Genomic DNA, 16,200 nt, shown 5'->3' with positions numbered 1-16,200 from the left:
CCGCTACAGCCGAGATCCCGGGTCGCGGATCGCGGGTCGTTCCCGGGCGGAGCGGCTTATCATGTTTTCTGTTTTTTTTTTTGTTTTTTCTTCTGTATTTTGATAAGAAGAGGAGAAGGAATACAAGAAACAAGGTGAAAAAGTACAGGAAGCGGTGGCCAAAGAAAGAAGATGAAGGAGATACACACTTTCCAAAAAAAAGTTGAAAAGTAAAAAAGATAAATAATTTATTAAATATTGTACAGTACTACCAACAGCTATTTACAGCTGTAAAAGCTTGATGGACACTTTATTAAGCACTAGTCACAATCACAAGGCTGCGTAACTTTCCCTCACCTCTCTCTCATCTTTATTTTTCTTTTTCTTTAATTTTTAATTTCACAAACATAGGCTTAAAAATAACTAAAGTTACAAAGTCAGAGCAACTACTTCTAATACTTCTAATATAGCTGTAACTAATACCATTAATAATAAAAATAATAATAAAAAATAATAATAACAAATATCAGTTTATTCCATTATTATTTTATTAATTAGATTTTTATAAAAAATTTATGGAGTTGTGTAATTTGTATATATTATTTATTATAGATTATTATATAATTATTAATATATAAAAAAATTATCCCGCTATCCGGGATACCGCTATTCCCACTATTCCCATTCCCGGAGGTCGGCCGCTCCGCTCCGCTATCCGGGATTAACAACTCTGGTCCAAACAGATCAATGTGCAAGAGTTCTAATGGCCTTGAGGTAGAAACAACATTCTTAGACTTGAATGCAGGTTTGGAGAACTTGCCCTTCTGACATGCTTCACAAAGAGCATCTGATTTGAATTTCAGATTAGGGAGTCCTCTGACAAGATTCAGTTTGTTAATCTGAGAGATCTTTCTCAAACTAGCATGACCTAATCTTCTGTGCCAGACCCACTGCTCTTCAGAAACAGACATAAGACAGGTCACCTTCTGACTCATAAGATCTTGCAGATCTGTCTTATAAATGTTGTTCTTCCTCTTGCCTGTAAATAGGATTGAGCCATCCTTCTGATTTACAGCCTTGCAAGACTTTTGATTGAAGATTATATCATAACCATTGTCACTTAATTGACTGATAGATAAGAGGTTATGAGTTAATCCTTCTACAAGAAGTACATTAGAAATGGAAGGAGAGTTACCAGACTTTATAGTTCCAGAGCCAATTATTTTGCCCTTCTGATCTCCTCCAAACTTGACTTCTCCTCCAGACTTAAGCACCAGGTCTTGGAACATAGACCTTCTTCCTGTCATGTGTCGTGAGCATCCAGAGTCCAGGTACCATGACATGTTGTGCTTTGTCCTTCTTGCAGCCAAGGATATCTGCAATAGGAATAATCTTATCCTTAGGTACCCACATTTTCTTGGGTCCTTTCTTGTTAGATTTTCTCAAGTTCTGATTGAACTTGGGTTTGACATTATAAGCAATAGGAGGAACATCATGATAATTTTTAATATGAGTTTCATGATATTTCCTAGGTTGTGTCACATGCTTCTTGGTGTGTGTTATGTGAAAACTTTGTGCATGTGAAGTGTGCCTAATATCATGAGAGTGGCCATACTTGAACTGATCATACAATGGCTTGTATGTAATTTTCATTTCATCAACAGGTTCAAGTTTGTATGGGGTTTCACCCTCATAACCAATGCCAACTCTTTTGTTTCCAGATACGGCATATATCATAGAAGCTAGCTGACTTCTGCCAATACTTCTAGATAAGAACTTCCTGAAACTTAAATCATATTCTTTCAGAATATGGTTTAGACTAGGAGTGGATTTTTCTGAATTAGAAGGAGATCCAACATCATTGGATAATTTTAAAAGTTTATCTTTCAATTCAGAATTTTCCAATTCAAGCCTCTTTGTTTCAAATTCAAATAGCTTTTTCAGCTTTTTGTATTTAATACAAATCTGAGACTTGGATTCCAGAAGTTCAGTTAATCCAGAAACTAACTCATCTCTAGTAAGTTCAGAAAATACCTCTTCAGAATCTGATTCTGATGTAGATTCTGATCCGTCATCTTCTGTCGCCATCAGCGCACAGTTAGCCTGCTCATCTTCAGAGTCATCTTCTGACTCATCCCAGGTTGCCATAAGACCTTTCTTCTTTTGAAACTTCTTCTTGGGACTTTCCTTCTGAAGATTTGGACATTCATTCTTGTAGTGTCCAGGCTCATTGCATTCATAGCACATGACTTTCTTCTTGTCAAATCTTCTATCATCAGAAGATTCTCCACGTTCAAATTTCTTTGAACTTCTGAAGCCTCTGAACTTCCTTTGCTTGCTCTTCCAGAGTTGATTTACCCTTCTGGAAATCATGGACAGTTCATCTTCTTCTTCAGATTCTGATTCTTCAGGATCTTCTTCTTTGGCCTGAAAAGCGTTAGTGCATTTCTTGATATTAGATTTTAATGCAATAGATTTACCTTTCTTTTGAGGCTCATTTGCATCCAGCTCAATCTCATGGCTTCTCAAGGCACTGATCAGCTCTTCCAGAGAAACTTCATTCAGATTCTTTGCAATCTTGAATGCAGTCACCATAGGACCCCATCTTCTGGGTAAGCTTCTGATGATCTTCTTTACATGATCAGCCTTGGTGTATCCTTTGTCAAGAACTCTCAATCCAGCAGTCAGAGTTTGAAATCTCGAAAACATCTTTTCAATGTCTTCGTCATCCTCCATCTTGAAGGCTTCATACTTCTGGATTAAGGCTAGAGCTTTGGTCTCCTTGACTTGAGCGTTTCCTTCATGAGTCATTTTCAAGGACTCATATATGTCATAGGCCGTTTCCCTGTTAGATATTTTCTCATACTCAACATGAGAAATAGCATTCAGCAAAACAGTTCTGCATTTATGATGATTCCTGAAATGCTTCTTTTGATCATCATTCATTTCTTGCCTTGTCAGCTTTACGCCTCTGGCATTTACTGGATGTTTGTAACCATCCATCAGAAGATCCCATAGATCACCATCTAGACCAAGAAAGTAACTTTCCAGTTTATCTTTCCAGTATTCAAAGTTTTCACCCTCAAATACCGGCGGTCTTGTATAACCATTGTTACCGTTGTATTGCTCAGCAGAGCCAGATGTAGATGCAGGTGGATTTGTCGGAGTTTCACCAGCCATCTTTTAAATGAAGCGTTTTTCTCTTCCTGAATCTTTTCTAAACACGGTTAAGTGCTTGCACCTTAGAACCGGCGCTCTGATGCCAATTGAAGGATAGAAAAACACTTAGAAAGGGGGGGGATTGAATAAGTGTGACTTTAAATCTTGGACGATAAAAATAAATTGCACAATTATTTTTATCCTGGTTCGCTGTTAACGAAGCTACTCCAGTCCACCCCCGCAGAGATGATTTACCTCAACCTGAGGATTTAATCCACTAATCGCACGGATTACAATGGTTTTCCACTTAGTCCACGACTAAGTCTTCTAGAGTATTCTGATCACAACTTGATCACTCCAGGAACAACTGCTTAGTTCACTCCTAAGACTTTTCTAGAGTATACTGATCAACCTGATCACTCTAGTTACAAACTGCTCAGCCAACTGCCAAGACTTCCTAGAGTATACTGATCACACGATCACTCTAGTTTCTTACAACTTAATGTAATTCTAAGAGTATTACAAATGCTTCTTAAAAGCGATAATCACAACTGTGATATTTCTCTTAATCGTTTAAGCTTAATCTCACTAATATATTACAAAAGCAATGTAGTGAGTTGATGAAGATTCTGAGCTTTGATTGAATAGCGTTTCAGCAAGTTTGATATTCACAGAATAGATGTAGAAATTGGTAACCTTGCTTCTCATCAGAACTTCATATTTATAGGCGTTGAGAAGATGACCGTTGAATGCATTTAATGCTTTGCGTGTTCCGTACAGCATTGCATTTAATGTTATACGCTTTTGTCAACTACCTCGAGCCTTGTTCACGCTGTGTCTACTGACGTTGCCTTTAGTAGCTTTAACGTTCCTTTTGTCAGTCAGCGTAGTCTGCCACGTGTACTTCCTTCTGATCTGATGTTTGTGAATACGACGTTTGAATATCATCAGAGTCAAACAGCTTGGTGCATAGCATCTTCTGATCTTCTGATCTTGAAGTGCTTCTGAGCGTGATACCATCTTCTGATCTTCAGTGCTTCTGATCTCATGTTCTTCTGATGCTTCCATAGACCCATGTTCTGATTCTGCTTCGACCATCTTCTGATGTCTTGCCAGACCATGTTCTGATGTTGCATGCTGAACCATTTGAGACACATCTTCTGAGCGCTGAATTATGCGTACTCTTTATATATTTCCTGAAAGGGAAATTGCATTGGATTAGAGTACCATATTATCTTAAGCAAAATTCATATTATTGTTATCATCAAAACTAAGATAATTGATAAGAACAAATCTTGTTCTAACAGATTTCTGTTTAAATCAGGAACATACCTGATGCGTTCACAAGTGCACGGATATATCGAAGTAATATAAAAGATTGTCGAACCACAGAGACCAATGTCAACCTACTGTAATCTATTGTTGCTTTGTAAAGCTAAGGCTAATGAATGTTTGATTAAGGGGAACCTAAGAACTAAAACTGAAATAAAACTAAGATTAAGATAAATATAAGAGAAGAGAGAACGGAATGTGATTCTGCGTACTTCGGGAACTCTGTAATTCGTTGGCTTATTAAAGATGTTAAAAACATATTTAGTAGAAAATATTAGCTTAAAGACTAAACCTCACATTCTCGTGGTTTTGAATAAAGTCACGCTCTTCAACCGTAGGATATTGCTCTCGCTCGCCCACTTAAATCAAGGAACGCAGTTTGAAAACTAAACAAGTTCTAATTAATCCTAAAGTGCTCTCGTTGTATTTAGGATTAATGCCTAGTTTTTACTATCTGGTTCGATCCCCACGCTCTCGCAGTGCCGGTTCGAACCTTAATAGATCTCTCACTCTCGTGACGAAATCGTGGTAGGTAACCTTTCACTCTCGTGACAAGGTTACCTAAATTAATATTAAAAACATAAACCAAAATATAAATTAATAATAATAATTTAAACCAACACAATTACCGAGTCCCGTCGGAGACGACGATCCTCACACACCGGACTCAAAACAATTTAGCCGGACATGGAATTAAGCGTAAACAGATTAAACATGCGGATTGAAATTAAGAGCAACATGGAAATTAAATTAAACAAAACGATAAATAATAATAATAATAATAATAATAATAATAATAAAGCGATAAAATGAAACCTGTAAATAATGCAAAAAGAAAAGCTGGAATTAATTTCTGAAATAAACTTCGCGTGCATTAGCTGGAATTGAAATTGGATTATACCGGCACTTGATAATTAGGTAACGGAATTGAAAATAAAGAAAACATAAAATAAATCTAACAGTGTGGTAGTTCCTCAATGTGAGAAACTACCACTTTTACATGGTAGAAAAACTGCCTAAAAACTAAAGAAGGAGAAGCTCTGCCGAAAAGAGAAGAGGTCCTTTTGCTGGTAAAATACTTAGTATTTATATTGTTGCGCATAATTTCTAGGTTGATAAAATATAGGAAGAAGTGGCATTCCTTGCTAGACTCAGTTGGAGCGTGAATGTAGGATATACGTTGATCCATTTTCGTTTGAGAGAAGTTCGTTCAAAGCATTGAGCTACGTGGCCAAGAAAATAGGAGAACACTATGCGTTACTGGGCAATTGGGCCTTGCCGTTCGTCAGGAAGGGTGTGACGCCGACCGGCGTGGCATGGTGTGTGCCGACCGGTAGGGAGGGCCTTGCACCGACCGGAAGGTGGCCTGGTGCGCCTCTCGTTGTGGGCTGCTTGCAGTGTGGGCCTTTGGCTTGCCTTGTCTTCTTCTTTCCGCACCCTTTGTTAATGTTACACCCCTTTTTGGCCTTTTAATCTTTAATTCGACTATTTTTCCTTCATTTCCTTTGCAAGTCCTGATTTTATTAAATACCTGAAAACAAATAGAAATACCGGCATAATACAAAATAAAATAATAAAACCGAAATAAAATAGAATAATAATGCATGTAAATTAAGCTAAATATATGATACGTTTACGTGTTATCAATACCTGACTTCAGTCAACAACCTTATTGACTCATCATGGAGTTTGAACCTCACAGATCCAACACCTACAATCTTGTAAGCCTTGTTGTTTCCCAACAATACTTATCCACCATCTTGATCACATAATTCCTCGAACAAGTCTTTGTTTGGAGTCATGTGCCAAGTGCAACCTGAATCCATAATCCACTCGCTTCTCGAGTCACTTCTTGAAACCACAATAACATCAGATGATTCGAAATCATCTTGAACAATGGCTGCATTGCCATTATCCTTACCTCCATGTTCTTTCAGGTGTTCAGGGCACACCTTTCTTGTGTGACCCTCCTTCTTACAATGATAACATCGAATTCCAGATGCTTCGCCACTGTAAGACTTCGACTGACTTTTGCCCTTCTTCTTGTCAAAATTACCATTTTTTCGTAAGAGTTTTCCTTTAACGGCCAAACCTTCGCCAACAGTCGAAGGTTTATGCTCCTTTCGTTCATTCAGGTCCTTTGAATATAGGGCTGATTGAACTTCTTCAAAGGTCAGGGACTCCCTTCCATACAGGAGAGTTTCTTTGAAGTGAGCATGTGATCGAGGCAAAGCGCACAATAGTAACAGCGCTTGATCTTCATCATCGATCTTTACATCAATATTTTCAAGATCAAGAATCAGCTTGTTTAACATATCCAACTGCTCAGCCAACACTTTGTCTTCAACCATCTTGAATGAATACAAAGCCTGCTTCAGGTAGAGTAGATTTACCAGCGATTTGGTCATATACAAACTTTCAAGTTTCGCCCATAACCCTGATGTTGTCGTCTCCTTTGATATCTGTCTGAGAACCTTATCACCAAGGCTCAACAAAATTGTGCTGTGTGCCTTCTCGATCATAGTCGTCTTCTCCGCTGCCGTTAATGCGGCATTCATGACTGCCTCTCCCTTCAACGCTTCCAAACAACCCTACTGAACCAGTAGGGCTTTCATCTTCAAGAGCCATAGACCGAAATCATTCACTCTGGTGAACTTTTAAATCTCATACTTTGTCGACGGCATCTTCTCCATGCTCACTGCACCAATTTGTTGTGAAAAACGATGTCAAGAAAAAAATATAATAGGGAATTAGGGAAGAAAATAAGAACACAATTCTTGGTTATAACTGCTATTCTTTTACTTTCTCTTAAAACAAGATTACAACTTTACAAGAATAACAAATAACATCTCTCACCCTAAATTAGGATTTGCAGTTTAGCAATGATGAGAGACTAGTATGCTATTTATAATAAAACCTAACATACTAACTAATGGGCTTTTTCCACAAGGCCCATTACACAAGCCAACTTAATAAACAAGCTAACTTAACAAATTAGGGTTTAAGCACTAAAACCTAATTTAACATTCTAACGACCCTAGCATCTTCGACACAAGCATGTGAACAACCTTCGACTTCATGCTTAATCCTGTCGAACCAAGAAGCTACCCTTCGACCATACTAGAGTTCGATCCAATATCTCACAATACTAATTCCCTCTTACGAGACTGTGTTGAGTTCCTCAGGCAAGACTACATTGAGTCCCTTTGACGAGACTTTGCTGAGTTCCTCAGACAAGACTATGTTGAGTGCCACAAACGAGACTATGTTGAGACTCTCTGATTGAACTATGTTAAGTACCTCATCCTTTTTTAACTATGTTTATTGATACAATTTTTTAATTCTATTAGAAAAATGTCTGATGAACAACATAGATACAAACATGATCGATCAAACCAACATGCAATTTTAGAAGTAATAAATTTCCAATGAGGACAAAAAAGTAATAAGTCTAAGAAATTTTACCTCTATGTTTCAGACATGTCTGGCTGTATAATCTGCGTACCCTGTCAACAGGGATATATCCGAAGGACCCCCTTGGTAACCCCCAAGCGCCTCATGCGCACCAGCCCCCTTGTGCAATGGATCCACACCATCAAGAGGTGGCACACGATATCCAGCATATGCCGGAGGTGGCATGGGAGGAACAAAAGTAGAAACAAGAGGAGCAGAAGTCTCCCGACGACATCTGCGGGCGGAGGGTGTCTATGAAGTACCCTCACCTTCATAGACACCCTCCACCCGTAGACGTCGTCGAGAGACTTTTGCTCATCTTATGCCTACTTCTGTTCTTCCCGTGCCACCTCCGGTGTAACACCCCATAATTTCAGTTTATTAATTTAATTTGGATTTAAATTAAATAATTGGAATTTTAGTATTTTTATTTGGAATTATTTGGAAAATGATGAAATATTGGCATTGGGCCTAGAGTGGTGGTTAGCAGTAAGGGGGTGTTAACTAAGCAAGCCCATTATAATATTTTATTTTATTTTTCATAAAATAAAGGAATTGGGAAAAGAGAAGCAGTAGAAGCAGATTTTGGAAAAAGAGAACACGTGAAAGTGAGAAGAGCCAAAGGAGGAGAAGAACTTCGAAGATTCGACTCTGAGGTAAGGGGGGATTCTTCGGGTTAGTGATCCTTATGCGATTGTAGGTAGTAGGATTGATTAGGATTATCGTTTAGTTCAATCGTACGTGTCGGGTTGGGAATTTTGTTAGGTTTTGATAATCTTGTATGAATTGACATGATTCTGTTGATACTTGTGATATATGATGTTAATACATGTCAATAACTTATTTGAAATGTGTAATTGTGTGAAAATCAATGATAATTGTGTGTATGTTCGTATGTACCTGAAATTGGGGTTATGGGATAGGGTAAAAGCTGTCAAAATGGTGATTTTTGCTGTGCAGGTACGTAGGAACCGGTTCCCATGTGGGACGAACCGGTTCCCCCTTGTAAAAACAGAGAAATATGGATTCTGGGCAGCTGGGAACCGGTTCCCATGTAGGGACAACCCGGTTCCCCATAGTAAAAATCAGAGACGTGATTTTGGATGCAGCCAGGAACCGGTTCCCACGTAGGGACAACCCGGGTTCTGCAGCATATTTTCTAAAAATGTTTTATCTTTAAAAACCCGTAACTTTTGATCCGTGTATCTGTTTTATGTGCCGTTTTGGGCGTTGCGAAGCTAATGAGATGCTTTATTCGATGAAGTGATGAAATGGGCAGTGGCCGACTTTATTTTAATTCGATTTGATTGTTGATGAACTGGAATATAGTATATGTATATGTGCTAATTTATATATGATTATTGGTACATGTTTTGTATTGGTGATGGGATCATGATATTCATTGGGTGATGTTGGTTTATAACATGTCGTAAATGAATACATGTTTTGTGATTATGTTGTTGGGTTGTTTTAACAATTTATTACATGGTGTGTAATGATGATAGATGTAACGATGTATGATGATGGTGATGATTGATGATTGTGAATATTAATATGTTGTTAATATTAATATGTTGGTTATGGTGGCAATTAACATTACTATGATGGGTATGTTATCTTGATGATGTGGTGTATGTATGTGAATTATTGAATGATGCTTATACATGTACATACTTGTTGTGACCTTATTGGTAAGAGGTGTTAAGCGATGTTAAGCATCGGAATGATGATGATGTATGAAGATGTAAGTATGTGTCATGTGTGCATTATTCATAAATCATTTGCATTGGAAGGCTAATTCCCATTGTGCGGAGATTAGCGGGAAGTCATCGTGTGCCCATGTGGGGTGTGAGCGATGAGGCAGTAGTCGTGTGCCCATGTGGGGTGTGTGCGACTAGAGGGCAGTATCAAAGAGAGAAGTCCTGTGAATGTGATTCACGAATTTTGGTACCACATGCATAGTGTCAGTTGCATCATATGCATTGGTTATAACATGATTGGATGAGATCCAGTGTTATGCCTTGGTGTGTTTACATGATTGATGTATTGAGAAGATGTTGTTAATATAACTTGATCATTGATGAAATTGATGAGTTGTGGGCCGATGGCCAATATTGTTGGATTGATGCTTGCTTGTTGTAATAATTCCGATTATGTGTATGATTGAGTGGATGATAATTACTATGAGATTTTATTGCTTATGATTGCATAATGCTTATTAATTTGAATGAAACTCACCCTTACTATGATGATTTCAGATTAAGGATGTAGCGGCGTCTTGATTGGGTGAAGATAGCTTGTAGGCTAGCCCGTAGTTCGTGTCGAGTCATGCTCTGATTGTAACACTGGGGAACGCTAGTTTAGAGACGAATTACTCTGTTGGCTTTGTTGTTTTATAATTGTATTAGAGTAACTTGCATGAATGATGATGAATATGCAATGTTATGAATTATAATCCGCTGTGTTGAACATGAATTGTATTTATGTTAAATGGTTCCTCGTGTGGCATGACAAATGACTATGGTATTTTATGTTAAAGAAGTTGTGACATCCTTGTATTTCATGTTTACTCTGATTATTATTGTATTTTTTGCGGGGGTTTAGAAGGGTGTTACATCCGGCATATGATGGATATCCTGTGCCACCTCTTGATGTGTGGATCCATTGCACAGGGGGCTGGTGCGCATGAGGCGCCTGAGGGTTACCCAGGGGGTCCTTCGGATTTATTCCTGTTAACAGGGTACGCAGATCATACTGTGAAGTCAAGACTCTCTATCTAATGTATTTTGATGAAGACAAAGTGCAAAACAAATGATCATGTCAAAAAGTATGGAAAAAGCCTCAAGTGCCAGACTCATCATATTGAAAGCTAGCAATAAAACATTCAAGACTTTTACTTTGAAGACTAGCATGGATCTTGATTGATTGAGGTACAAGTATGCAATTATATTAATATCTTAGTGCTCAAAATTCTCCATATATTCACTTGCATGCATGGTCCAATATGTTTGTATATCAAACTCTTTATGAACTTAAAATTAAACTTCTTTTCATATTCCAGCACAGGAAATCGGTTTCCTCAATTGGTATCAAATTGAACTTAAAATTAAAGTTCTATTAAGTTTCTATTAGGCGCACTCTTATACTTACAATTGGTATCAAAGCATGTTATAGGTAACCTGTTCCTAAAAGATCCAGATGGCTTCTGCAAATTAAAATCCAGTTTTTAGAGACGGTGGTAGCAACAAGAAACCCCTTTTGTTCTGTGGACAATACTTCAACTTTTGGAAAATTCAGATGAAGGCTCACGTAGAAGCACAAGGAGAAGAAGTATGAGAGGTTGTCATAAATAGTCCATTTGTTCCTACAACCGTTGTCAATGGCGTTGGATCAGATAAACCTAAAGGCTCATGGGATGACAACGATAAGAAAAGAGTTCTTGCTGACAAAAAGACTATCAATCTTCTTCAAGGTGCACTTAGCATGTATGAGTTTTTTCTGTTTCGGTATGCACAACGACAAAATAATTATGGGATACATTAGTAAAAACTCATGAAGGAACCATTGAAGTTAAGAGATCTCGATCAAACACATTGATTCAAGAATACGAGTTGTTTAGAATGGAACCCAGAGAATCCATTCTTGACTTACAAAAAAGATTTGTTCACTTAGTAAATCATTTAAGTGCACTTGGAAAGAAACTCACTATCGAGGAACAAAATCTAAAAGTGCTTAGATCCTTAACCGGAGAATGGCAACCGAAAGTAACGGCGATACCCAAGAAGAAGAATATATCTAGAATGACTTCCGCAACATTGTTCAGTAAACTTCAAGAATATGAAACTGAACTCGGAAGACTTGAAACGCATGAAATTCAAGTAAAAGATTAAAAAGAATTGCCTTAAAGACAAGAGTCAAACATCATAATAGCAATCAAGAGGATGAGTCCACTAGTGAAGAAAATGATGAGTTTATCAAGAAGTTTGAAAAGTTTCTAAGAAAAGAAAGTAAAAAGGAGATTATTAAAGAGGAAGCACCAACAAGGAAGATTAAATGCTTTGAATGTGGAGAAAAAGGACATGTCAAAAGTGAATGCCCTACACTTGAAAAGAAAAATAAACATTTCAAGAGAAAGAAGGACAAAAGGCCAAAGAAAGCTTATGTAGCATGGGATGACAATGAAATAAGTTCATCTTCCGATTCCAAAAGCAAAGAATGTGCAAATTTAACTTTGATGGCTTCACACCATTCAGATGATGAAGACGATGAGGTTAGTAATGAATCTTCTCTTTATAATAAGGATGTGCAAGGTGCCATAAATGAACTCTTAAATGAATGCAAAATTCTGTACAAAACAATATCATCTCAAAATAAACAAATTTCATCTCCAGAAGAAAAAGTTAAGACAATGGAAAAAGATTTTGAGGATGAAAAATAAAAGATGATTAGTGATCAAAAACAGAATATTGTATGCAAAAATTGTGAATCACTTTCTTTTCAAATTGTTCAATTAAAGAGAGTTCTTGGAAGGTATAAAAAGGGACAAATTGGATTGGAAGGTGTCATTTTCCAACAAAGATTTTCTAATGATAAAAGAGGTCTTGGTTATTCAAAGTTTAACAAACTAAGTACTATCAAAACTATCTTTGTTAAGGCAAGTGACCAATCCAACAAGGAAAAAGTGAATAAAGCACAAAAGGTTCATTATTATTATAAAAGAAAAAGTTTTGTTAAGAAGAAATCTTATACTCCTAAATATAAAAGCAATTTTGTACCTACTTGCTTTTATTGCGGTATTATTGACCACACACCTAATGCTTGCTATGTTAGAAACTTTAGTGTAGCAAGTGGACATTATGTGTGGGTTAAGAAGGGAACTAACTATGATGAACCCAAAGCACATTGGGTATCAAATCAAACAATTTGTTTTGTAGGTTTGCTTTTGGACCACTTTAAATCTATGATGTTTTGATAAGTGGTGGTTCTAAGCATTTGATGGGAGAAATAAACTAACTTTTAAATATAGTTCTAAAGTCCAAGTGTTATTTCACATATTGGGAATGCCTTAAAAGAAGAATTCTTGGCATTGGCAAAGTTGGAGCACTAACTTTCACATCCAATTGAAGATGTACTTTATGTTGAAAGACTAAAGTAAAATCTTCTAAAGCAAAATTCAACTTTGTGACAAAGGCTTCAAAATCACATTCACCAAAGATGAATGTTTGATGAAGTCACTCATGAGGTAAAACTCATAGGTATAATTTTCTTTTATTTATTTTTAATAAATTTCTCTATAATTTTAAAGTCTTTTCCCATCCTTTTTGCTAATGACAAAGGCGGAGAAGATATATATGTATTTGTGTATGCTTGTCTCTAACTATTACAGCACAAAAGAAATATGAAAATTCTATATGAATCAAGGGAGAGTAATCAAAGATAAGGGGAGCATTCACATAAGAGATTCTCATTTGTTCAAAGAGTTTCAAGCATTTCAAAGAGATCCAATCAACTTTTAATTGTTTGTCATCATCAAAAAGAGGGAGAATGTGAAGTCAAGACTCTCCATCCAATGTATTTTGATGAAGACAAAATGGAAAATAAATGATCATGTCAAAAAGTATGGAAAAAGCCTCAAGTGCAAGACTCATCATATTGAAAACTAGCAATAAAATATTCAAGACTTTTACTTTAAAGACTAGCATGAATCTTGATTGATTGAGGTACAAGCATGCAATTATATTGATATCCTAGTGCTCAAAATTCTCCATATATTCACTTGTATGCATGGTCCAATATTGTTGTATATCAAACTCTTTCTGAACTTAAAATCAAACTTTTTTTCATATTCCAGCACAGGAATTCGGTTTTCTCAAAATGAGAAACCGGTTTCCCCTTTGTGTCAGTTTCTATTAAGTTTCTGTAAATTCAAAATTTTCATGAAGAAACCGGTTTCCCTATTTTCAGAAACCGGTTTCCTGAACACAGTTTTTAAATAACAGTTACAATGTTTCACAGAAACCGGTTCACCCTTTTTCAGAAACCAGTTTCCACGCCTGGTAGAGGCAAAAATAGCTGTTGGAAGATCTGAACAAATTTGTTTTAACATCTCTTAATTGTTGCATTGTTTCACTGTTTTACACACTTTCAAAAGGGTGTTAAGAAACTATATAAACACTATATTTTCATATTTAAATCTCACCTCTTTCATTACAATTTACCACCTTTTTTGGCCATATATTTTCATACAAGTGTTTCATACTTGAACTTTCATTGAAACTTTTATTGCACATTGTTCCATACCAATTCAAAAAAAATTATCATTCATACATAAACAATTGAGCACTATTATATCATTGTAAATTGTCTTGCTTGAAAGAGAAGATCAATCCTAGTGATTGATATATGTTCATCAACTTTACTACTCAAATATATTTCCAGATTTTGGTTATTATTGACTTGCTATCCAGGATTGTTGGAAGCAAAAGTTTCTGATTAGTGAGAGGATTATTCTCATAATCAAGTTAGTAAATCCAAGAAGATTGTTCTTGGTGGTTGAAATCTTGTTGTCCAGGATTGTTGGAAACAAGTGAGTCATTATGGAAGGATTGTTCTCTTAATGTACTTAGTGAAAATCCAAAAGGATTGTTCTTGGTATTTGTGTGGATCTTGTACAAGTCACAAACAATAGTAAAATCTCTTTCATGTTGAAAGGGGACTGGAGTACTCTCGGAATGTGAGGGGAACCAGCATACATCATTGTGTTCTTTACTTTTCCACATTTACCGCTTTCACAAATCATAACCAGAAAAGAAAGTAACACATTTTAAGTTCTTGCACCAAACCAGAAAATTAAGAACAACTTGTTTCTAAAACCGGATAAATCTTCAAATTCCTAATTCACCCCCCTTAGGCGCACTCTTATACTTAACATACAGTCATACATGTCTGAAACATAGAGGTAACATTTCTTAGACTTATTAATTTTTTGTCCTCAGTGAAAATTTATTACTTCTAAATTTGGATCCTTACAGATACCATCCGCATGGCTACCGTGGACATCCGATACGACTGCTACGCTGTTCACCGTGAGACGGTTCCATGGGATGACATTGCACTATATTCTAGATGGTTGGCATGTAGTTCGACCATCACTGTTCGCTATCTTCCGGAGCGCGTCATGCGGCAGTTCGGATACCGTCAGACGATACCTCGCCATCCTTTTGTCTTCGCTCCTATCTTGATGACCCTTCGGCAGATAGATGAGGCCTTTGCAGACTTTGAGCATCACATGGTTCCAGAAGAGGCTCAGGCGACCAGACCAGAGGTAGACTGGAGTCGTGCCGACGAGTACATCACTTGGTACTTCACTGTGTCACCCCTACATTATCCCCACTACATAGGGATCATCGCCCAGATAAGCTTTTCAAAAGATATTGCAGACTCATCAGTCTCAATTGGACCAAACACATGATATTTTTCCTCGTTGTCGTGAGATACTTGAGATGACACAGGCAAGCATTGACGGTGGTTTCTTCCCTGAGGGGTCTGATCATAGGCGTATACTGGATGATATCATAAGGGTGGCAAATAGGAAATTTTTGTATCGGAGACATCGTGTCAGGACGGGTGGAGTACTTGACGGTAGAGGCAGAGTATCCGACAGATGATGCGGTGGACGCATAGGTGGCGTGACAGACAGAAGAGAGGATGAGGATGTTGTCCGACACACACACACACACACACACACACACACACACACACACACACACACACACACACACACACACACACACACACACAAGTGATCATGCTGATTATTTTGATGTTTGTATTTTATTAGATTGATGTAGTTTATTTTGATGTATGTATTTATATTAGATTGATGTAGTTTGTTTTGATGTATGAATTTTTATTAGATTGATGTACTTTATTTTGATTATGTATGAGACTATTTGGATGACTTATACAATGTTTTTTTTTTTTTTGCGTACTATATACCATTGCCTTTACATTACACTACTATGATGTACTATATTTTGATGTTAAAAAAATTAAAATTTGGGAGTGAAATGCTGCATTTCCTTAATTAAATTAATTTTAATTTTTTCAACGTTTCCTATGTTTTTAATGCTTACGTAAGTAAGACTCTGGAAAGAAATAAATTTTGGCAAAAAAAAAAAAGTTACTTCTTGAAGTACAACTCCGAACTCAACGGATATAATTAAAATTTCGCTAGATACCTAGGTGTATGGATTAAGATATTCCCATTTCATTTTT

General features: G+C 36.8%; 1 protein-coding gene across 1 annotated transcript; it reads left to right on the top strand.

Moving 5' to 3' along the window:
• Window positions 1–14,965: 14,965 nt before the first annotated feature.
• LOC131658223 (uncharacterized) lies at window positions 14,966–15,394 on the top strand. The gene has a single exon (XM_058927556.1). The coding sequence runs from the start codon at window positions 14,966–14,968 to the stop codon at window positions 15,392–15,394; it is 429 nt and encodes a 142-aa protein (XP_058783539.1).
• The last annotated feature ends 806 nt before the right edge of the window (window positions 15,395–16,200 follow it).

Source organism: Vicia villosa, linkage group LG1 (genome assembly GCF_029867415.1).
Source record: "Vicia villosa cultivar HV-30 ecotype Madison, WI linkage group LG1, Vvil1.0, whole genome shotgun sequence".
In the NCBI taxonomy this organism is placed as follows: domain Eukaryota; kingdom Viridiplantae; phylum Streptophyta; class Magnoliopsida; order Fabales; family Fabaceae; genus Vicia; species Vicia villosa.
This window is presented reverse-complemented; position numbering and strand designations above follow the sequence as displayed.

Coding starts and splice junctions, on each gene's coding strand:
- LOC131658223 (XM_058927556.1), top strand. CDS start 14,966: ATGGCTACCGTGGACATCCGATACGACTGCTACGCTGTTCACCGTGAG.